At 48.4% G+C, this 24,855-nt stretch overlaps 1 protein-coding gene across 5 annotated transcripts in view; it reads right to left on the bottom strand.

Annotated features, from left to right (window-relative positions):
* Positions 1-23,445, bottom strand: part of LOC146045195 (uncharacterized) — a 101,258-nt gene extending 77,813 nt beyond the window's left edge. The window contains exons 1-4 of one of the 5 annotated variants that reach the window (XR_014465380.1): positions 23,431-23,445; positions 17,374-17,395; positions 10,349-10,391; positions 1,719-1,798 (exon numbers count right to left, since the gene is read on the bottom strand). Coding sequence is in view for 2 of the 5 variants with exons in the window: in XM_083163901.1 (XP_083020027.1) it covers positions 1,719-1,798; positions 10,349-10,391; positions 11,040-11,109 (193 nt within the window). In the remaining 3 variants the exon portion in view is untranslated. Of the gene's footprint in view, positions 1-1,718; positions 1,799-7,706; positions 10,018-10,348; positions 10,392-11,039; positions 11,147-17,373; positions 17,396-23,430 lie in introns of those variants that run through there. The other 4 variants (XR_014465381.1, XM_083163901.1, XM_083163900.1 and 1 more) reach the window with 4 other exon arrangements.
* Between the last annotated feature and the right edge of the window lie 1,410 nt (positions 23,446-24,855).

Below are 24,855 nucleotides of genomic sequence, written 5' to 3'. Positions count from 1 at the left end.
GGACTATATATATATATATATATATATATATATATATATATATATATATATAGGTATTTATATACATACTTGCCTAGCTGACCCTCTCCATGAGGGAGAAAATGCTCTGTTCTGGGACTTTCTTCTAAAGGTGCGTACACATAAACTATAATCGCTGGCAATATGGTCGCTGAGTGACCATATTGCCAGCGATTAGAGTTTGCACCGGCGATAAATCGCAGGGTGTGCGCTCCCATTTTAAGCCCTGTTATAATCGCTATAGGGTCCGGCACTTCTCACCATCACCAGCTCCGCTGTTAATTACTTGGCCTGGGTGCCCAGCTTATCCAGAGGGTCACTCTGGTAAATGGATACTTGCAAAGAAAAAAGCGTCACTCCAGGTACTTTAAAAGAATATCACGATTGTCCTGAAGACGGGCTCCGGCCGAAACGCCGTTGACTTTGCAGTACACTGGATTCTTTTAAAGTACCTGGAGTGACGTTTTTTTTCTTTGCAAGTATATATATATATATATATATATATATATATATATAAAAATATATATCTTTGTAGAATGTCCGGCACTCCCCGCTCTCCAAAGGTGAACTGCCCAGGTGCGTTCCCAAGGTGGGTATACCACCAATACAGTGCAGGAACAGATGGGCGTCACTGCGGGTCTCATGCAAACAGGTGATACTTTAATGTGTTAAAACGGTCAACGCCGTTTCGGGATTACTCCCGTCGTCAGGACCAACACAACAATACAAGTGCAACACTTTTTTTTTTTCTTGAGGCAGTCTGCAACACAAAACTAATTCAACTGTGGAGTGCTGTAGCTACATAAATGTAGATCTGTGCAATAATTAGAAGTCAGCACTTCAAAAATTAAGCAAAAAATGTCTCTATATGAAAAAGAGATAGCATATCCGAATTAATACCCAAAAGGAGGCATTGGCAGACACATCAGTCATAAATGACAATGTCCAATAGATGGGTTACCAAATCCAGCAAAGGGAAATACTGTACATGATGGTCTACCATCAGGGTCACTGGGCATCAGCAGGGTCACTGGGCACCTGCTGGTAGACCATCATGTATTTCCCTTTGCTGGATTTGGTAACCCATCTATTGGACATTGTCATTTATGACTGATTTGTCTGCCAATGCCTCCTTTTGGGTATTAATTCGGATATGCTATCTCTTTTTCATATAGAGACATTTTTTGCTTAATTTTTGAAGTGCTGACTTCTAATTATTGCACACACACACACACACACACACACGCACATATATATATATATATATATATATATATACATACACACACACACACACACACACACTAGATAGATAGATAGATAGATAGATAGATAGATAGATAGATAGATAGATAGATAGATAGATAGATACTGTATACATACATACACACGCATATATAAATACATACATAAATACACACACACACACACACACACACATATACATACATACATACATGAATACATACATACATACATACACACACATATACATATACATACATACATACATACATACATGAATAAATACATACATACATACATACATACACACAGCTCAATACAGCTGCAGCTTACCTGTTACCTTGTTGAGTGATATTCATTAGATTGCAGCTGTTGATCACATAGCACAGCCCTGAGATATATGTGGCCCTATGTGTACCTGGGACTGTACATACATACAGCCCCTGCAGCCTCACCTGTACATGGCCAGCAGCACTGGGGTGGTCCCTGGCAGTCCTGTCCTGGGAGAAGAAGATCGCGGGGGGATGTCTGGATCCTGAAACAACAAGGACAGCAAGGACATGATACACAATAGCCACACACTGAGGCCAGGCTAGGTACCCCAGTCCCTGCCGCTGCTGGGGTGCAGTATATCAAGGGCTGGCCAGATATACAAGTTACAGCATCCCTGGGCAATGAGCTGGATGCACGATTACAACAGGGTGCTCTGTATACGGTGGCAGCAATCACCCCCAGACGTGGCTTACACCAGGACAGTGACACTAATGACATCACGAGCAGCGATAAGGGGATATTAGTGCATAGCCCCCACATGCACCACTCCGCAAAGCGCAGGGACTGGAACTTGGGGGAATCCCCGCAGTTGCGCGATACAATTAGATACATTGTAACAATGCAAAGCTACTGTATAAGCAACGTGTGGGGACCTCACTCTAAGGCCCCAGCTGTCACCCGGTTCTCCTGGCCAGATATTTATACAGCCACAAGGACCCTGCACTTATGTACATACTGTACGTGTCTAGGCGCAAACTGCAGCAACAATGCATTTATTATATGGTGCTGTCCGGTGTGAGAGAGGGGATCCCATGTTACGTTACATACAGCCTTTGTGAGATATGTATATGTATATATATATATATATATATATATATATATATATATATATATATATACATACACACACACAGTAGTATATAGACAATGGGTGCAGGTTCTCTACAGCTCCTGCTAATAATGACACTGGCACTATACAGGAATGACCTGGGGACATTATTTGTGCACCACCCTAATATTTACAGCAGCTACTAATTGCATCTAATTGGTCTGCGGGATATCTTGCGTTATTATATTGTAGTATTACTGGGTTCCCCCAGAGACCACAGAGGAACCCCCTGATCCACGTAACAAATATCACATTAAATCCCCAAACTTGCACAAAGCTCATTTCTGTCATGGCATGTCTAAGCCCTGGACTACAAATGCTTGACAGGTCCTGCTGGGATATGTAGTTCCCCAGCAGCGCCTATGGGGATTCCCCTAGCTGTGGCTTACAATGACGGGCTCGGGTGGAGGAAATTCCAAGCTATAACTTTAGCAGGTGTGCAGGAGAGGCCCGGGCACCGGTCTCCTTTATGCCCTGGCACTGCCAGGCTGCCACAGAATAACCAGCCTCCTGTTTTCGCTTTTATTCCGTTCTTTGCTTTGTTGCATTGTCCCCCTTTTCCCCTATCAGGGGGTGTAAGTTGCTCCCCCATATTAGCTTTGTCTTCGGAGATCCATTAACTCTTTGTAGGCGTTGCAGCCCAGCTCCAGCCATAGTAATGCGGGCTGCCAGCGAACTCTGCCGGTCCTTGTGCAGGGGGGCTTTCCCCAGTCATGTCTGGGTGCAGAAGGGCATGGTAGCCGGGAGGTGTCAGCACCAGGCTCCAAATCATTTCTATAGCCCCCTGTAATGTGCAGGCAGTAGCTGGCTGTTATGTGTTCCCCAGCAGCTCACAATGTATATTGCTGTGTACAAGAGGCACCTGAGCAGCAGGTTACCGGGAGCATTTATTACACCAGGGGCCATAATACAAATCAGCGTTTATTATAATGAGGGGTCGGCGATCGGGAACAGGACCCCCCTAGCCACAGAGAGCAGGGGGGGGCGCACTATATATATATCTATATATATCATACATATGTATACTGTATACTGGTGATCCCCCCTGCCTAGCACTCTGGGGCTGAGTGTGAGTGTAACACCCCCCCCCCCCCCCCAAATGCCAGGGGGGACACCAGGGTGATGCCCCCCGAAGTGTGTGTTACTTTGTAGCTACTGATTGTTACATTTGTATCCGCACCAGTGAGGGGAGCGTATCCCCAGTCAGCCCCACAATGGTCTCCCAGTATAGGGTCAAGGCAACCCACTACACCCCCTCCTTCACCGGCCGATGCCCGACGCTGGCACCAGGGGCTCGGCGGGCAGAGGGGCAGTAACTTTCCGCCGAACTCTGCAGGAGAGGGCACTGGGCCCATAGGGGACAGGTGGTGTGGTGGGGTATCTGCTCAGCCAAGCCCCCCCCCCCCCCCCCCCCCCCTATTGCAAAGTTGCCAGAAGTGATATAAAGTTGCTGGAGGGTGACTGCTACGGGGATCCGGCTAACGAGTGGGAAGAGGGTACCTGGGCATTGTAGGGGGGCACTGGTTAAAGGGCATAATGGGAAGGGGGTACTGGGTAAGGGGTACCATGGGGGGCACACCGGGTAAGGGGGGCATGCTGTGTATTGGGGGGTCGCTGTGCTGGTGGGGGGCTGTCCGTCGGGTCCCCCCGCTTCTCCTCTCCTCGGCCGGTGAGTGCGCCCTCCGCGAATGCTTTTTGGGGTAAGGGCTTCCCGGCTGGGTGATCACATACAGCAAGCCCAGACCGCAAAAAGATTCGAGAAGGGCCAAATGCGGCTCCGCTTCCAGCAGCAGCAGCTCCGGCCGCCCCCCTACCCCGGACAGCAGTGGCTCTCCCCCGGCACCGCCGCCTCCCGGCTCCCCGGCTCCGGGCTGCAGAGAGCGGACAGAGCGGCCGGCGCCGAGCGGAGGGCGCTGCGTAAAGAGGGAACTCTCCCCCTGAGCGCTGCATAAATACACAGCGGCCGCGGCGCTCATTGGTCGGGGCTGGCATCGTCACCAGCCAATCAGATGCCGGCTCACATCCCATCCCCTGTACTAACGGTGCAGCGAGGAGGCAGCTCCACATCTCCAGTCACCTCCAGTGCCGGCACCTCCCTCATCCTTCATCATCATCAATGCCATCATCATCACCACTACTACTACTACTACAACCATCATCATCATCATCACTACTGCTACCACCACCACCACCATCATCACTACTACCAAAATCATCATAACTTGCAGCACCATCATCATCTGTGTCATCATCATCACTACTACTACCTCCATCATCATCATCTCTACCAGCAGCACCATCATCATCACCATCATCACTACTACTACCTCCATCATCATCATCATCATCACCACCGTCATCATCATCACTACTACTACCTCCATCATAATCATCATCATCATCACTACCATCATCATCACTACTACTACCTCCATCATCATCATCACCAACATCACTACTATCATCATTATCATCATCATCATCACTACCATCATCAGCTCTACTACTACTCCCATCATCATCATCATAATCACTACCACCATCATCATCATCATAATCATCACTACTGCTACCACCATCATCATCATCACTACTACCAAAATAATTATAATCATCACCAGGGATTCAACATCATTACTAGCACCATCATCACTACCATCATCATCACCACTACCATCATCATCATCATCATCATCAGTACTACTACTATTACTACCACCATCATCACCACCACCACTATCATCACCACCATCATTGCCACCATCATCATCATCATCACTACTACTACTACCACCACCACCACCATCATCATCATCACTGCCATCATCATCATCATTACTACCACCACCACCATCCCTACTACTACTACCACCATCATCATCACTACCATAATCATCATCATTACTACTACTACCACCACCACCACCACTATTATCATCATCATCATCACTACTACTACTACTACCATCATAATCATCACCACCACCATCCCTACTACTACCACCACCATTATCACTACTACTACCACCATAACCATCACCACCACCATCCCTACTACTACCACCACCATCATCATCATCACTACTACTACCACCATAATCACTACTACCACCACCACCACCACCACTATTATCATCATCATCATCATCATCATCACTACTACTACTACTACTACTACCATCATCATAATCATCACCACCACCATCCCTACTACTACTACCACCACCACCATCATCACTACTACTACCACCATAATCATCACCACCACCATCCCTACTACCACCACCACCATCATCATCACTACTACTACCACCATAATCATCACCACCACCATCCCTACTACCACCACCACCATCATCATCACTACTACTACCACCATAATCATCACCACCACCATCCCTACTACCACCACCACCATCATCATCACTACTACTACCACCATAATCATCACCACCACCATCACTACTACAACCACCACCACCATCATCATCATCGTCACTACTACTACCACCATCATCATCAATACTAATACAACTATCATCATCATCATCATCACCACCACCACCATTACCACCCCCACCACCACTAACTCACAAGTACTACTACCACACCATAATCATCATCACCACCACCATCATCATCATCACTACTACTACCACCATCATCATAACCATCATCACTACCCCCCTCTCCACTACCATCATCACCATCATCATCTCTATTACTACCACCACCACCATCATCATCACTACTACCACTATTATCCTCATCATCACCATCACTACCATTATCATCAAAAACTCCACCATAATCACTACCACCATCATCACCATCACTATCATCACCATCACTATCATCATCATCATAATCACCATCACTACCACCATCATCACCATCACTACCAACACCACCATCACTACCACCATCATCATAATCACCATCACTATCATCATCACCACCACCACCGGAGACCACCACCACTATCATCACCATTGCTTCCACCATCACTACCATAATCATCCAAATCACCATCATCATCATCATCACCATCACTCACCACCACCAGAGACTCCACCACCACCACCATCATCATCACTACTACTACCACCATCATCATCATCATAATCTCAACCATTATCACCATCACTACCACCACCATCATCATCACTACTACCACCATCACAACCAATACCACCACCATTACCACTGCCATCACTACTACCCCCATCATCACCCCCACTATCATCACCAATGCCCCCACCATCACTACCATGATCACACCGCAGCCACCACCATCAATACCACCACCAGCATAGCCAGCACCCTCATTACATTCAGCATCATCATTATCACCACCACCAAATTCATCATCTTCACTGCCACCTTCATAACCATCCCCACTATCATCATCTAACACCACCCTCAACATCATACCACCACCACCACCACCACTACAACAAACAACACCATAATCAAAGCAACCACCATCCCCACAACAGCCACCAATTCACACATTATGTACTCAGGGGCATTCCTTATTATTTACACACAGCAGGACCAGTGTCCCCCCCCCCCCCCCTTCTATAAATACACAATCAGAGATCCCTCCCTCCTTATATGTATCCCCCCCCCCGCTCAGGATATAAACTCTATAACTATAGTAAGGGCACCCCTTTATAGATAGGGGTAGCAGCTTATATATATATATAACACACACATATACACACGTGGGCAACAGACTGGTAGTGCCAGCATAGGAGTGCCTCCGGGTTCTTTTCTCTTATTAATCCTTGTGATGTCACTGTGCTCAGCTACACGTGTGTACACAGCACCTGCCCCGGAGCTGGGATCCCTATGTGTGTGTGCGCACAGCACCCGCCACGGAGACGGGATCCCTATGTCTGTGTGTGTGTGTGTGTGTGTGTGTTTGCACAGCACCTGCCCCGGAGCTAAGATCCCTATGTGTGTGTGCACAGTACCTGCCCCGGAGCTGGGATCCTTATGTGTGCACAGCACCTGCCCCGGAGTTGGGATCCCTATGTGTGCACAGCACCTGCCCCGGAGTATGGATCCCTATGTGTGCCCTTATCCAGTGGCTGGCGCTCATGTCCTAGGGGGCATTCCTAAAACTCTGTGCATCTGTTTACACACAACAACACCAATACACATACACTGTATATACAAACACACACACATAACAAAGTATCCACTGATCACTGGAAGTACACACAATACAATGTAACATTGGCGAGTGCCACCTGTGCCAGGCTGCTGTACTTACTTCCCAGGTGCCAGGTCCTCTGACATGGGGGCATTCCTATGCATACTGTAGGTGCCATGAGACACATCCACAGTCTCCCTTGCTCCGGGTGGGTATATAAGTTACTGTAGTGAGTGGGAGAGTTACGATCTGCCACCTTCAAGGGCTCTCCTCTACTTGCCCCAACTTGTAGCCATGAGAAGGGGAGAATGGGTCATTGCTGCTGGTACCTCTTGGGTCTCCTCTCATTGGGTGGTATCCTGGTACAGAGCACCTCTCCCTGGATCACATCTTATTGGGTGACACCTTGGTCCAGGACCCCCCTCCCCCTCCCCTATACACACTTAGTGCCTCTCATTGGATGCCCAGTAAGTCACGATTCCAGCTGACTGGGTGCACTGTGACTGTGGCAGTGACGCAAGAAGCCCGCATTACTCACTTATACAGTCACGACTTGGAAATCCGTGCTGCTTCCAGCAACATTACACTGCCACCATTCCATTATTTACTGGGGTCCCGGGCAGGATGGCTCGTGTCTGTCTGGTGTAGGGTTCATTAACCCCTGGGGTGCAGAGAGTTCTGTTCCCTGCTGCCAGGGAGGAGTGCCAGGGGGGTGAGCATATAATTGCTGTTGTATTGAGCCAGGGAGGTGTGCCAGGGGAAAGGGTGAGGGCGGCATTCAATAACTGCTGGGTGCTGCTGTTGTGGTGAGCCAGGGAGGTCTGCCAGGGGGTGAGAGACATACAATTCCTTGGTGCAGCTGTTGTGAGAAAACCAGAGAGAAGTGCCAGGGTGGGGAGGGGGCATAGAACTGCTGGGTGCTGCTGTCGTGGTGAGACAGATAGGTGTGCCAGGGTGGGGAGGGGGCACAGAACTGCTGGGTGCTGATTGAATAACACAAACTGTTAATGTACCGCAAGACCCTTATGGGAGGGGTGAGTCTGTCTGCAGGACTGGCAGTCTGTCTGTAAAGGGGTGACAGTCTCTCTGTACAGGGCTGGCAGTCTGTCTGTCTACCCGGGGCTGGCAGCAGTCAGTCTCTACACGTGCTGTGGCAATGCTACATAATGCGATCCGTGTGTAAATACGAGCACGCAGCCTGGAATCTCAGCAATGTGACATCAGTGGGTGTCTTGCAGAGAAATCCTACCCACATAGCGGTCCCTGTACCCACTCCCTGCCTCTGCCAGTGATAGGAGAATCTGCCATCCAAGACCCGACTCTACTTCCCAATCCATCCACCAAGGATGACCAGGAGCCCGGAGCTCCCTCCTAATGACGACCCGCCAATCTGCTGATATTAACCCCTCACAGCCCCTGGAGACCAACAAGGAGCCGTACTATATAACACGTCTCTATAGCTGCCATAGGGATCTCACAGCTGGCAGCTGAAAGGGTTAACCGTCACTAGCTGCTGGCACTACAAGTCCCAGAAACCCAAGCCCAGGTCTGTAAAATTCTCTTTTTAACCCTATGTGTATAGTCTTCCTAACCCATATGAATACAATAGCAAAATAGCACCTACCCCCTTCCTCAGTGCCTCAATGCATCCCAGTAGCCAAACCTGTCCCCATCCCCGGTGCTGACCAATTGCATTACAGTCTATATTCATCTCCCACCAACTCATCTGAGCAGAGAGAGGCGCACACACAGAACATCTTCAGGGACCAGAAGACTTTAAATAGGGAGAGGGAAGAGGTGGGAGGAGATGGAGTCTAAATAAAGCAGCCTTACACAGACTCAGCAGCATCAGGAATAAGGCATTCAAATGCGGGGCGGGAATACCAGGGGTAGAGAGAAGGTGCTCCAGCTATCTGATGTGGGCATTGTCATTTGGGGGGTCTTTTTGGAGGGCATGATGACCAGAGCAGCCTCTTTCCAATTAATTGCAGCGATCACTCAACGGAGCTGTTTCAGCACCAGCCCCCAGGTGGACAGCTCCAGCAGCACCAGCCCCAGCTGGACAGCTCCAGCAGCACCAGCCCCAGCTGGACAGCTCCAGCAGCACCAGCCCCAGCTGGACAGCTTCAGCAGCACCCAGCCCCAGGTGGGCAGCTCCAGCAGCACAAAACCCCAGGTGGACGGCTCCAGCAGCACCCAACCCCAGGTGGACGGCTCCAGTAGCACCCAGCCCAAGGTGGACAGCTCCTGTGCCAGACGCGCTTTGGTGAGCTCTATGAGCGCCTTAACGCGCGACGCAGTAGTAGCAATTGCGTGATGTGTGGGGGGTCTCCCTGTGCAGCATTGGAGCGAAATTCCGCAGAAATAGGGATAGCAGGAGACTCCACAGCGCCGGCAGGCAGGTAGAGGGAGGCAGGAAAAAAAAAAAGCTGCAGCCCTCTATTGATTCAGAGATTTAACGCTGGGTGATCCCCGTTCTCCTGGCAGAATCCCCCCCCCTCTTTGCATCTCACGCGTGCTTCCAAAACCCAAGTCCATCACCTTTACACCAGGCGAGAGGCATCAGACCACCCACCTCCCCCCTCCCCCCTCAGACATATTTGTAATATATTTTCAAAATGTGCAAATGAACATCGGTTAAATAAATACAGGAAATATAAAAATAAACCCCAAAAAGCAAAACAACACCCCCCCCCTCCCCCCGCACGCACACACACACAGGCAAACATCGTATCTACTGCAAAAGCATTTCAATTACTTACCATGTCTGGGAATTCTGTATATAGAGAGAAGAAAACAGACTGGCTGGGTGAGAAGAGGGGATACAGAGATAGCAGAGAGAGAGAGAGAGAGAGACAGAGACAGACAGAGATGGGGATAGAAAAAAAAAATAAGAAAGAAGAAAAAAGGAAAAAAATCCAACAATTAATATTAAAAATATAAAAACATGATAAAATAAAACCGCCGCTGATGGTAAGGGCTCTTGTCACCGCGCTCTCTTTTTATACCAGTGAATCCCTCAGTCTATTTCTGGCGTACAATCAAAACCCTGATGCTATTTTTAGCCAGAGGAGAAAAAACACACACACACACACACACACACACACACACACACACACACACACAGACAGACACACACACACACACACACACACACACACACAAAGACACACACACACACACACACACAGCAATCTCATTGGAACGCTGCGCCCTGACCACACATCTCTGCTCCCTTATTGCACCATTCTGAACACACAAGATATTAGTTACATTTCTGAATTAAATTCCCCTTTTCATTCCTACCTCTATCTCCTCATCGCAGACAACAGTTACTGGGTTAATGTAAAGATCCATCTATCTATCTATCTATCTATCTATCTATCTATCTATCTATCTATCTATCTATCTATCTATCTATCTAATCTATCTATTTGCAATGTGTTTATTTACCAAGATTAACCCATTCCCACTGCAGAGTCCTCTCTTGGCTTGTTGCTGTGCAGCAGAGAACTGGGAGCATCTGTCCTGAAATTCCCTCTCTGCAGAATGTGTGTGTGTGTGTGTGTGTGTGTGACTGTGTGAGTCTGTTTTATTATTTTATTCCCCCCCCCCCCCCCCCTTCTTCCCCAGTATTTATTTTCAGCTGTCTATAAATGGATGCTTGTTTCTGGTGGGTGAGTTGAGTTATTTTGGGAGGGATGTCCCAGTAATCCACTACACCAGGGATGCAGGGTGTGTGTGTTGGGTATGGGGGTGGCAGGAGGGTGGGGGTAACCGGTGCACATTGCAGGCTGCCTGCATCCAACCTGCTTCTCCCTCTTGCAGCTGCGTCAGTTCAGCTATTTACGTCACGTTCAGAGTCCCCTCTTCTGCTGCTGCTGCCAGGGAAGGGCAGAACCAGCTCAGAGAGATGCTCAAAATGGCTCTGCAAAGCAGAGAGACCCTGTAAGGACAGACAGACCCTGGGAAATCATACAGAACCCGTGCACTTGCTCCAGAGAGCGACCAGACTGTGCAATGCAGAAAACTGGGCTTTATCCTTTCCCTTTGTCGGGGAATCAGCCTGGCCTCCCGGTGTGACGCAAATAACAGCAGCTCTGGTGCTAACCTACTGCTTTATGTTCCCACGCACTTCACTCAGACTCCCACGGAATCAGCTCAGCTCAGATTTCCAGACTGTGAGCATGCCATCTCCCTACACACCATAACAAACACATCTGTGTCCATTCTAGAGTCGCTCCAGGTCCACAACATTTGCATCAGGTTCTGCAGAGCATTCTAGTACCACTTATAGCAGAACATTCTACTGCAGCCCTAAATCACTGTGCAGAACAATCTACAGTAGTACCAATATATGTCACATTGTAGAATGGGTTCTGCCCAACATCATTGTGCAGAACATTTTAGAACGTCTTTATTTTACTGTGCAGAGCCGTCTGGTAATTCGCCAAATCACTGTGCTGAACAATCTAGAAGTGCACTATATCACTGTGCAGAACAGTCTAGAAGTGCACTATATCACTGTGCAGAACAGTCTAGAAGTGCCCTATATCACTGTGCAGAACAATCTAGAAGTGCACTATATCACTGTGCAGAACAATCTAGAAGTGCACTATATCACTGTGCAGAACAATCTAGAAGTGCACTATATCACTGTGCAGAACAATCTAGAAGTGCACTATATCACTGTGCAGAACAGTCTAGAAGTGCACTATATCACTGTGCAGAACAGTCTAGAAGTGCACTATATCACTGTGCAGAACAATCTAGAAGTGCACTATATCACTGTGCAGAACAGTCTAGAAGTGCACTATATGACTGTGCAGAACAGTCTAGAAGTGCACTATATCACTGTGCAGAACAGTCTAGAAGTGCACTATATTACTGTGCAGAACAATCTAGAAGTGCACTATATCACTGTGCAGAACAGTCTAGAAGTGCACTATATTACTGTGCAGAACAGTCTAGAAGTGCACTATATGACTGTGCAGAACAATCTAGAAGTGCACTATATCACTGTGCAGAACAGTCTAGAAGTGCACTATATTACTGTGCAGAACAGTCTAGAAGTGCACTATATCACTGTGCAGAACAATCTAGAAGTGCACTATATTACTGTGCAGAACAATCTAGAAGTGCACTATATCACTGTGCAGAACAATCTAGAAGTGCACTATATTACTGTGCAGAACAGTCTAGAAGTGCACTATATCACTGTGCAGAACAATCTAGAAGTGCACTATATTACTGTGCAGAACAATCTAGAAGTGCACTATATCACTGTGCAGAACAATCTAGAAGTGCACTTTATCACTGTGCAGAACAATCTAGAAGTGCACTATATTACTGTGCAGAACAGTCTAGAAGTGCCCTATATCACTGTGCAGAACAATCTAGAAGTGCACTATATCACTGTGCAGAACAATCTAGAAGTGCACTATATCACTGTGCAGAACAGTCTAGAAGTGCCCTATATCACTGTGCAGAACAATCTAGAAGTGCACTATATCACTGTGCAGAACAATCTAGAAGTGCACTATATCACTGTGCAGAACAATCTAGAAGTGCACTATTTTACTGTGCAGAACAATCTAGTGCATTACATCACTGTAGTGAGAAGTCTAGTACAATACTAGGGACCTTATTCAGGTCTGTTCGCTGTGGCTGCTCGTTCGTACGGGGACCAATGTTTGTTGTATGCGCCTTTCCGTGCATGTGGATGCGCTAGGTGCGTGGGGCCACGGCGAATAGATTGTTCGCCGGGTGCGCACACTCAACCTTGCAGTCGCTGAGCGGGTGGGAGAGGGGGGGTGGCGGTTTGGTCCCTTAGCATATGGGAATGTCCAGCGTTCATGAAAACGCTGGGCATTCTTAAGCTAATAGCCGATGACGCGGGTGCGGGGGGCGGGGCCGGATGTCAACTGCCCGCCTATTTCCCCCTCTGAGCCTCCACGCATTTAATTAGTGACTTTAGAGTTACTTTTATATTGCGTGCGCCTTCACCATCATTCGATGGTCGCCGACCATCGAATGATGTGGGCGGATACCACAAGGATGCGATTGGATGTTACTGTGTAACACCCGTTCGCAAGCCCTGCATTCGAATCTTGCAAATGAGTGGTGGCCAGCCACCATTCGCAAGGCGGGGTATGGTTGACACGCAAGGGTGCAAATTTGCATCCGAAGGAGTCAACCAGAATAACCCCCCTAGTCAACCAGAATGACCTTCACACTCCAGGGTGTTCTCAAGAAGATGGGCAGGAATGGGGCAGACGCAGAGGACAGCCCATAGAAATGCTGGGCGTACCCCTGCAAACGGAGGCGTGTCAATGCCTGACATCACATGACATCAGAGCCCGTCCCCATTTCTGCCATCTCTGTCCAGGATAAAAGTAAGTACAGCCCATCTTTTATCCACAAAGGTAAGCAAAAACCATTCGATGGTGTGTGAACATCAAATGATTTATCCACGCTGTGTCGGCACACGAGTGGATGTGTCAGCGTACATGCCTATAGAGGAAAAAGTTGACACAAGTTTTTCATGTTTTTTTACCAACTTGCTTTTACTTCACGATCCATGTCGGCATAAAGTGAGAATAATTGACGGTCTTTGTTGACCAATGCCGACATAGCCACCCAAAAACATTTAAAAAATGGTGTTGACCATTTACATATTGACCTTTTGTCGATGTGGACCTACTGCATGTCAACCTTTCCATGTGTCGACATACCGTATGTCGAACAAATAGACACTGGTGCAGGTCTGATACGGATGATAACGGTAGCGGACAGAGAAACAGTAGGCGGAGCGATACTCCCCGCACGGATCCTCACATTGGGAAGTGGCATTGGGATAAGGGGGTACATTTGGCTCCCACAGCATCAGCCCCTACAGTACAACGCTGTGCAGAACAGTCTTGTAAACATTTATGGTTCCTGGTCTTGTTAAATGTAATTCAGCGTTTCTTGGATACCGCCATGTGGCATAATGTGTGTGAGCCATGCAGCGGCACAGCCAGGGCTGGAGGAGAAGCACTTGCTGCGGGCACACATCGCAAGGAGGAATAGCATGCAATACCCTGGCAACTGGATCGCATGCGATACATCGTCATAGGATGTATCGCATGCAATCCCATTCACCGCTCGCGGTACAATACATCTTTGCAGCTGCAGTGACAATCTCTGGATCCGGTCTGATGCTCACGGAACCGTGCATTGGATCAGAGTCTATATGACATACGATTGACAAATTTCAGCCAGTTTTTTCAGCCGATGTGTCGAAATTGTGTAGAAAAGGGCCAAATCGTACTAGTGTATAGGGGCCCTAAGCTTGCTGGGATGTAGATTCATGATGTACTGTACTATGAGACCATATGTTGCCCTATGGTAACTGGTGCTATCATATACTTTCCTGTATGATTGTAATGGGGCTTGACAGCAGGACACAATCCCACAAATGTCAAAGGACAGAAATCTTCCAATAGGTTTTATTATCTTTCATCTAAAATTGGGGGGGGGGGGGGTTTGCTTTGCAGTCTGCCCGGCCGGCGCGAACAACAAACAAACCGATCATTTTCCAGTTACAAGCAGTAAATATTACCATCACATGATGCCATTATGGTGCCCATAATTATCAATATTGTATTGGTCCACAAATATCCTATACAAACTCTTCCCAAACACATGGAACCGGTGGCAGAGCCGGGCTGGACGCACCACAGGATGACTTTTTTGGATGTGTTCAATTATTATTCTGTGTATGTATAAATAAAAAAGAGCATCAATCCCGATCAACATCTGTTCGGAACCCCTGATATATAAATTGGGTTGGGAGGGGAACTGGTTATGGCGAGGACCACACCTATTAGCGCAAATGTTCCATTTGTTGCTGCGGCAACATCACCTCTACTCTGTAGAACAGTTTCTGTTACTATCTACCCCGTGTCAACTCTTCAGTTGCGAAACGCGCAGGTTTCTGCACCACCTATAGTTGCGCACACTTGGTTTCAGAGCAGGCGCATTACTCCGCAAGTCTTCAACTGTGCATCTCACCCTCATGATACAATATCTTCATAATTGTGACACTCTTTATTTGTTTTCGCACTTGATGTGTTTTACACAGGGTCTGGCGCGTTTCTTCCCTTTTTGGTAAATTTTGACTAGTAGTTGGGGTGACGGTGAAGCAGCGATACCGCTCTGTACAAAGCAAAACTCGCATAGCGTTTAATGATACTTACAGTCTTCACCAATATATTTCACGGTACATACACTCACCTTATTTACATGAAAAAATGGCATTGGACAATTTGCCAGGTGATAGAAGACTTAACAAACAGCGGTGACCATCTGGTCCTTTATTTTGCTGTCTTATGGTCCCCAAGGAGAGAAATGCAGAATATAATAGGTGACCATTTTTAAGTGCAAAATTCCGACTGATCAACAGCGCTTACAGATGTATCTCCAAGCACGGGCAGAGGGAAGACCTGGCAATAACCCTGGTCCAGCCTATGGTAAGAACAGGAGTTCCAGCCTCTGTGACGTGGCTTGAAACCTTGATAATAACCCTGGTTGGATCGGGGGTGTTTTGGTGTTAAGGGCATAGAATAGAGAGATTACATGGGAGCTCTCCATGGTGCTGAATACATCATTCAGCCTCACAGTTCTACACCCTGAAGCATTATATGGTGACCACAGGCCAAGACAGGGCCACATAGCTTATAGCACCTAGATATCTGGGCTGTGCTGGAGAAATGAGAGTCAGTCTCTGAGATGAGGGCACCATTGGATTTGGCACCAGTGTGACACCAGTCTGAGGTTATGGTATAGGGGGTGAGACAATGTCTAGGAGGAGAGTCACTAGGTCGACCACTAATAGTCGACAGTGACTAGGTCAACACCTAAAAATGGTCAACATACCGTAGCAGGACATTGACAGGTCGACAAGCTTAAAGTTTGACATGAACATGGTCAACATCCACAAGGCAGACATGAGTTTTTCATGGTTTTTGGTGTCTATGTCGACATGGACACAGTATGTTTACCGCTTCCCCGCGCATGGCGCTCTGCGAACGCCATTTTCAGGCGCACTATTATATTCTCACGCTATGCCCACTTGGATAGTAAAGTATGAACCAAGTCGGTTGAAAAAAAAAAAAAAAACACGGAAAACTCGTGCCAACTTTTTCAGTTTCGATCATGTCCATGTCGAACTTAAGCTTGTGTTGACCTTATGGTAATCACTGTCAACCCAGGGACCGGATACCCCAGTCTAAAAGAATGGTCTTTGGAGATGCAGGTTTTGCAGGTGTTTTATTAATGCAGACCACATAGTACTCCTCGGACACACACAGGCCCGTACAAACTCTGCACTCCCAGCTCTGAGAGTACCAATACTGGAAATTACCTTGGCACAAAGTGGTAGAGTGTTATACAGCTGCATAGGGTTGCACTGAACAGCAGTCCTCAAGGGTTAAGTTAAAATTGTAACACATTTATGAACACAGGGCAGAGCCCAGCAGGAGCAGGTAACACAATAATCTCAGTAACTATAGCAATGTGTGTAAATGAGGAAGAGCGGACTTGCGGCTAACTACCTGAATAGGGAAAGAACACCTATAGTGGCATCTTACAATGCAGAAAAAACCCAGCACTAATCTAGCTCAGGTAATGTATGTATCATCTGGGGATGGTTTAATGGTCTCTGCTTAGCAAAGAGCGCCACCTACTGACACTTTTCAGAAGCGCACTGAGCGATTATGGACCATGGACAGTGAATTGTTCTTACCTGGATGAGAGAATGAAGAGACCTATGGAAAGAGAAGAAAAAGCAGAACAGTGATTGACAGCTCCCCTTGTCAAGATGTTCCTGGGCAACTGAGAATTTTAGGGATCCTGCAAATAGCACATTTGCCAGCTTGCTTTATCTGAACTCACTATGACTACACTAAGGGAGTCTATTTACTAAAACTGTTGCCCATAGCAACCAATCAGATTCTACTTTTTATTTATCTAGAAGATAACAGAATCTGATTGGTTGCTATGGCAAGATCTCTTTTGTAAACCCGCACTTTAGTAGATAACCCTCTCTGTCTCCAGTCTTCCCAGTAAAGATCTGAGAAACCCATAACACAGCTGGGGGGCTAATATTGCAATAATGGTGGTGGTCACAGTAGCGGCTACTTGCTCTCCCAGAGACATAAATGCTACATATCATACCTTACAGGGAACCGGGACAAGGGATCTAAAGCAAAAAGCTAGAACACCATTAGGGCGACACCATTAGTTCGACAAGCAAAAAGGTTGACATGCAAAAAGGTCGACATGCAAAAAAAGGTCAACAGTCAAATGGTCGACATGGGGTTTTTCACTGTTTTAGACACGATTGTCGACACAGTCGACATGGACACAGTTTAAAGTGCACCACATCCCCTCGCACCGCTCGCCATGCTTTAGGCACACTATTTTATTCTCCCTCCACGCCCTAGTGGATGGTAGGGCATGAAATATCGCCTGTCGGCACACGGCGGCTCAAAAAACAGTGAAAAACCCCATGTCGACCTTTTGACTGTCAACCTTTTTGCATGTAGACCTTTTTGCTTGTCGAACTAATGGTGCCGACCTAATGGTGTTCTATCTTTTTGCTTTAGATCCATTTCAGGCAATGTCACTCTGACCCACCCACAGTGTCCCTTGGTGGTGGTGCGGAGTTGGGGAACACCCCCCCCCCCCCTCCTCTCTCTCTACTGGTGCTCTGCTCAGCAGATGCACCACTTCTTTGCGTGTGTGAGGATCTGGGGTTGTGGACTGCAGCTCTTCGCGGCAATGGGCAATAATGGAAAACAGGGGGCATAACTCATAGGCAGGGCATCATTGACAACCACGGCCTTTGGCGCGTGCCAGTCTCGAATCACAATTAAAAGATGTTGGGGGTTTTATACACCCATCAGCTGTAATGATAAGACCACCTGCCTAATATTGTGGAGGCCCCCTATCCTACCACCAAAACAGCTCTTACCCATCTTGGTATGGACTCCACATGAACTCCAAAGGTGTCCTGTTGTATATGGCACCAATACATTACCAGCAAATGCTTTACATCCTGTAAGTTGTCAGGGGGGCTCTCCGTGGCACAGATGAGTGATTGTATTGAGATTTGGTGCATTTAAGGCCAATCCAACCTCTTTGTCATGTCCCTCAGACCATACCTGAGCAATGTCTGCAATGTGGCATCATCCTGCTGAGGGACACTGCCATCGGGGAACGCTATGACGGAGTGAACTTGGTCTGCAGTGAGGGTTAGGTAGAGGGTAAGTAACACCCACATCAATTCCAGGACCCAAGGGTGCCCAGAAAAACACTGCACAGAGCACACTGCTGGCATGGTGCATACAGGTGGCATCTCTATCCCACGTAGATCATGCACACACCTAGCATTCCAAAGGTTGTAGAAGAACATGTGAGTCATCAGAATAGGCCCCATTCCTCCATGGCTCCGTGGTCCAGTTGTGATGCTCATGTACCCATTGTAGGTGATGGGCAAGTGGTCAGCATGGGCACCCTGACTGGCTGTGATGCATTGTCTTCTGCCACCTCTCATCACACCCAGCGTCACCTTTATCAGCAATATTTGCTACGCCAGCTCTTCTGTGTGATCTGACCAGACGTGCTACGATCCAATTCCGATGCGCATCAATGAGCCTTGGGCGCCCCATGATCCTGTTGTAAGTTTGCCAGTGTCTTTCCTTGGACTGTAAGTCGGGATCCGGAGTATCGGGCATTTAACAGTCGGGATTCCAATGTCAGTATACTGACCGTCGGAATTACACAGTGGCACAATAGCCATCACAATTTGTCAGATACTATTGTAACAAGATGATCGATGTTACCCGCTTCCCCAGTTTATAATAATCCCCCAAATGCCACCCCTATTTATGTATATTGTAGTATTGCCATCATTATGGGCCTGATTCAGGGGAGGATGCAGTTACAGGCATGACTGTGCAAGACGCAACTGTCCCTTTTTGCCAATGCCGCAGCCGAGGAATCCATTAAGATATGCCCACCAGCTGAACGTTGCTATAGCCCCATGTAGACACAGAGTGTTCGTCGGTATATGTCCACCAGTGCCAGTGCAACAGCACCAAAAGCCATGATCACTGGCCACAACATGGACGCTTTTGAGAAGCCATTCCCATTACCACCCAGGAACACCCATCCAATCAAAATTGGCTTTCTTTTGGACTATTGAAACCTGACTGCATGACCGCAAATTCACAGCAGCCAGAGTTCAGTTAAATCACCGCCCGCTAGACTGAAATCCCGCCTTGCGAATAATGTGCTCATGGTGCAAATGGATGTGTACAGCTAAACATCTATTCGCAGCTGTGCCAATCTGTCAAAAACCCATAGTAACTGGCTCACCATCGCCTGATTATTACACTGGGCACCAGTCATCGCAGGCACGGGGAAGCCAGAGACTTATGCAGCAATGCGATGGATAAAGGCATATCCGGCCTGGTGCTGATGTCACACACCCTTCCCCTAATACAGGTATATCCGGCCTGGTGCTGACGTCACACACCCTCCCCTAATACAGGCATATCCGGCCTGGTGCTGAAGTCACACACACTCCCCTAATACAGGTATATCCGGCCTGGTGCTAACGTCACACACCCTTCCCCTAATACAGGCATATCCGGCCTGGTGCTGATGTCACACACACTCCCCTAATACAGGTATATCCGGCCTGGTGCTGATGTCACACACACTCCCCTAATACAGGCCTATCCGCCCTGGTGCTGACATCACACACCCTCCCCTAATACAGGTATATCCGGCCTGGTGCTAACGTCACACACCCTCCCCTAATACAGGCATATCCGGCCTGGTGCTGACATCACACACACTCCCCTAATACAGGTATATCCGACCTAGTGCTAACGTCACACACCCTTCCCCTAATACAGGCATATCCGGCCTGGTGCTGACATCACACACACTCCCCTAATACAGGTATATCCGGCCTTGTGCTGATGTCACACACCCTCCCCTAATACAGGCATATCTGGCCTGGTGCGGACGTCACACACCCTTCCCTAATTCAGGTATATCCGACCTGGTGCTAACGTCACACACCCTTCCCCTAATACAGGCATATCCGGCCTGGTGCTGACATCACACACACTCCCCTAATACAGGTATATCCGACCTGGTGCTAACGTCACACACCCTTCCCCTAATACAGGCATATCCGGCCTGGTGCTGACATCACACACACTCCCCTAATACAGGTATATCCGGCCTGGTGCTGATGTTACACACCCTTCCCCTAATACAGGCATATCCGACCTGGTGCTGACGTCACACACCCTTCCCCTAATACAGGCATATCCGGCCTGGTGCTGACGTCACACACCCTCCCCTAATACAGGCATATCCGGCCTGGTGCTGACGTCACACACACTCCCCTAATACAGGCATATCCGGCCTGGTGCTGACGTCACACACACTCCCCTAATACAGGTATATCCGGCCTGGAGCTGACATCACACACCCTCCCCTAATACAGACATATCCGGCCTGGTGCTAACGTCACACACCCTTCCCCTAATACAGGTATATCCAACCTAGTGCTGACGTCACACACACTCCCCTAATACAGGCATATACGCCCTGGTGCTGACGTCACACACCCTCTGCTAATACAGGTATATCCGGCCTGGAGCTGACATCACACTCCCTCACCTAATACAGGTATATCCGGCCTGGTGCTGACGTCACACACACTCCCCTAATACAGGCATATCCGGCCTGGTGCTGACATCACACCCCCTCCCCTAATACAGGTATATCCGGCCTGGTGCTGACATCACACACCCTCCCCTAATACAGGCATATCCTGCCTGGTGCTGATGTCACACACCCTCCCCTAATACAGGTATATCCAGCCTGGTGCTGATGTCACACACCCTCCCCTAATACAGGTATATCCTGCCTGGTGCTGGTGTCACACACCCTCCCCTAATACAGGTATATCCAGCCTGGTGCTGACATCACACACCCTCCCCTAATACAGGCATATCTGGCCTGGTGCTGACATTACACACCCTCCCCTAACACTCAGGTATGCCAATCATTCTCCCAGACACTCCCAGCACTTTTCCCAGCTTTTTCCTTAGCACTCCAATTAAACAGACGGTTTACACCCCCAGTCGCCTACCTGTCAATCTCCTTGCGGATGGCGTGCATATAGAAATAGTAGCAGGACAGCCTCTTGCATGTGTACTGTGAACCATACGCATGAAAAGTGTATCGATATCCAGCCACCGCGCATTTCCACAGTCGTGCTAACAAGTCTGAATCAGCCTTATATTTGTTCTGTGTCCGTGGTGGGTGACGATCGGGACACTTGTACAGTGCAAATCAAATGCATGTATAGGGGTATTCAGTCCGCGATTCCTACTGTCGGAACAACAGTCATAATGCCAGGCCGTTTTCACTCAGCTCGACTGTAACGCGACAGCTGGAATTCAATGTTCCGGCTGACGAGTGTCGGAAAGTGGGCGTGTCGGCAAAAACAGATGCAGATTGCAGAAAAAGCGCCACGAATTCAACATTCCGCGTCAGTTTCCAACAAAACTTGTTTTAAAGTTGGACCAGTTTTGTCGAAATCTCCCTTCAATGCTGTCGGAAATGGTCGCATTGTATAGGCAACGGCAGACTGAAATAGTGGCCAGGAATGAATACAGCCCATAGGCAGAACACTGCGTCCGAGGCCACAATTGTGCCCAATTCTGAACTGGGCACGTGATGCCAGTAAAAGGTAAGCGGACATTTCATAATAAAGATTTATGGACTAATGTGGTGAATGGGCAGTGAAATTGCTTGGGATGAGGAGTTCCACAATAACCATAGTGTGGGCCACACTGGGCACCAATCGGCGAGTCATTCTGTAGTCATAATTACATGATATGCAACTTAACTTATTAAAAGGTTCTGTTAATGAGCCCAGATAACTAATTGTCAGCACTTACACTTCTACCTACCATGCAGTTATATATCTATTGTTCTGTTCCTTTATTACACAGCAGACTCAGATCCTTTATATACCCCATGAATATAAAATGTTATATAACAGAACATATAAAGTTTTGCCCGATAGGCCTTTACCTCTGATAGCGCAGACTTGCAAGCAGCTCATTTTGGTGAGATATAGCGCCACCTGGTGCTCACATGTTGAAAGTGCAACTTGGAGAAAAAGAATTGCAGACATTTTTTCCCCCTGTCTAGTTCCTACCTCTTAAAGCAAAAATGCACAGAGCACCTGTTGATAAATCACGCCTCCAGCTGCATTGGGTTTCGGAACTGGATGCACTTCTGTAATGTGCTGTTTCATTCAAGTGAAATTGAATGGAAGTGATAGACTGCAGGACCACAGACAGCTGTGACAGAATGACAGGATCCCCAACAGAACCAAGACCTGCGAGGTTCCTACTCTGCAATATAGACCCCTTACAGTTACTGTGGGGATCCCTGAATCAGAGTTCATGGCTGAGCTTGACTTTGCATTGATGAGTGAGATACCCCAGGGGCATGGTAGTTGAGACAGGAACCCTTAGTGTGTGCACATGGGAGGAGAAGCAGGGGCCCCTGGTGTGTGCATGGGAGGAGATGCAGGGGCACCCAGTCTGTGCATGGGAGGGGATGCAGGGGCCCCCAGTCTGTGCATGGGAGGGGATGCAGGGTGGGAGGGGGACAGGAGCACTTGGTGCAATGCTAAGTGCTGGCCATAAGTTTGCAGGGCAGCATCTGACACAACACGACACATCGCTGCAGGTCCTACCTTGCTGCACTTTCTCTTCCAGTCTGTCCTTTTCGCGGAGCCCGGAGATTTCTGGTGGCAGGGTGGTCTGCAGGAGAGGGGGCTTTAAAGGAGAGGCGGGGCAACTAGTGCACGGGAGAGGTGGAGTGTAGGGAGAGCACTCACTCACAGGGTCGGAGGGAAAGGAGGACACTCAACAGGGCAGGGAGCACACTCAGTAGTACACTCAGGGATGGAGTCAAGTGAGCACACTCAGTGATGAAGGGCAGGGAGCACACTCAGCAGTACACTCAGGGATGGAGTCGAGTGAGCACACTCAGGGTCCGGATGAAGAGCAGGAAGCACACTCAGTGAGATGAAGGGCAGGGAGCACACTCAGCAGTACACTCAGGGATGGAGTAGAGTGAGCACACTCAGGGATGAAGGGTAGGGAGCACACTCAGCAGTACATTTAGGGATGGAGTCAAGTGAGCACACTCAGGGATGGAGTAGAGTGAGCACACTCTGTGATGAAGGACAGGGAGCACACTCAGCAGTACACTCAGGGATGGAGTAGGGTGAGCACACTAAGGGATGGAGTAGAGTGAGCACACTCAGTGATGAAGGGCATGGAGCACACTCAGCAGTACACTCAGGGATGGAGTAGAGTAAGCACACTCAGTGATGAAGGGCATGGAGCACACTCAGCAGTACACTCAGGGATGGAGTAGAGTGAGCACACTCAGTGTTGAAGGGCAGGGAGCACACGCAGCAGTACACTCAGGGATGGAGTCAAGTGAGCACACTCAGTGTTGAAGGGCAGGGAGCACACTCAACAGTACACTCAGGATGGAGTCGAGTGAGCACACTCTGTGATGAAGGGCAGGGAGCACACTCAGCAGTACACTCAGGGATGGAGTCGAGTGAGCACACTCAGTGTTGAAGGGCAGGGAGCACACTCAGCAGTACACTCAGGGATGGAGTAGAATGAGCACACTCAGTGTTGAAGGGCAGTTAGCACACTCAGCAGTACACTCAGGATGGAGTCGAGTGAGCACACTCTGTGATGAAGGGCAGGGAGCACACTCAGCAGTACACTCAGGATGGAGTCGAGTGAGCACACTCTGTGATGAAGGGCAGGGAGCACACTCAGCAGTACACTCAGGATGGAGTCGAGTGAGCACACTCTGTGATGAAGGGCAGGGAGCACACTCAGCAGTACACTCAGGGATGGAGTAGAATGAGCACACTCAGTGATGAAGGGCAGGGAGCACACTCAGCAGTACACTCAGGGATGGAGTAGAATGAGCACACTCAGTGTTGAAGGGCAGGGAGCACACTCAGCAGTACACTCAGGATGGAGTCGAGTGAGCACACTCTGTGATGAAGGGCAGGGAGCACACTCAGCAGTACACTCAGGGATGGAGTCGAGTGAGCACACTGTGATGAAGGGCAGGGAGCACACTC

Source organism: Crinia signifera, chromosome 11 (genome assembly GCF_055691185.1).
Source record: "Crinia signifera chromosome 11, ASM5569118v1, whole genome shotgun sequence".
NCBI lineage: Eukaryota > Metazoa > Chordata > Amphibia > Anura > Myobatrachidae > Crinia > Crinia signifera.
The sequence above is the reverse complement of the archived record's forward strand: the minus strand, read 5'-3'. Positions and strand labels throughout refer to the sequence as shown.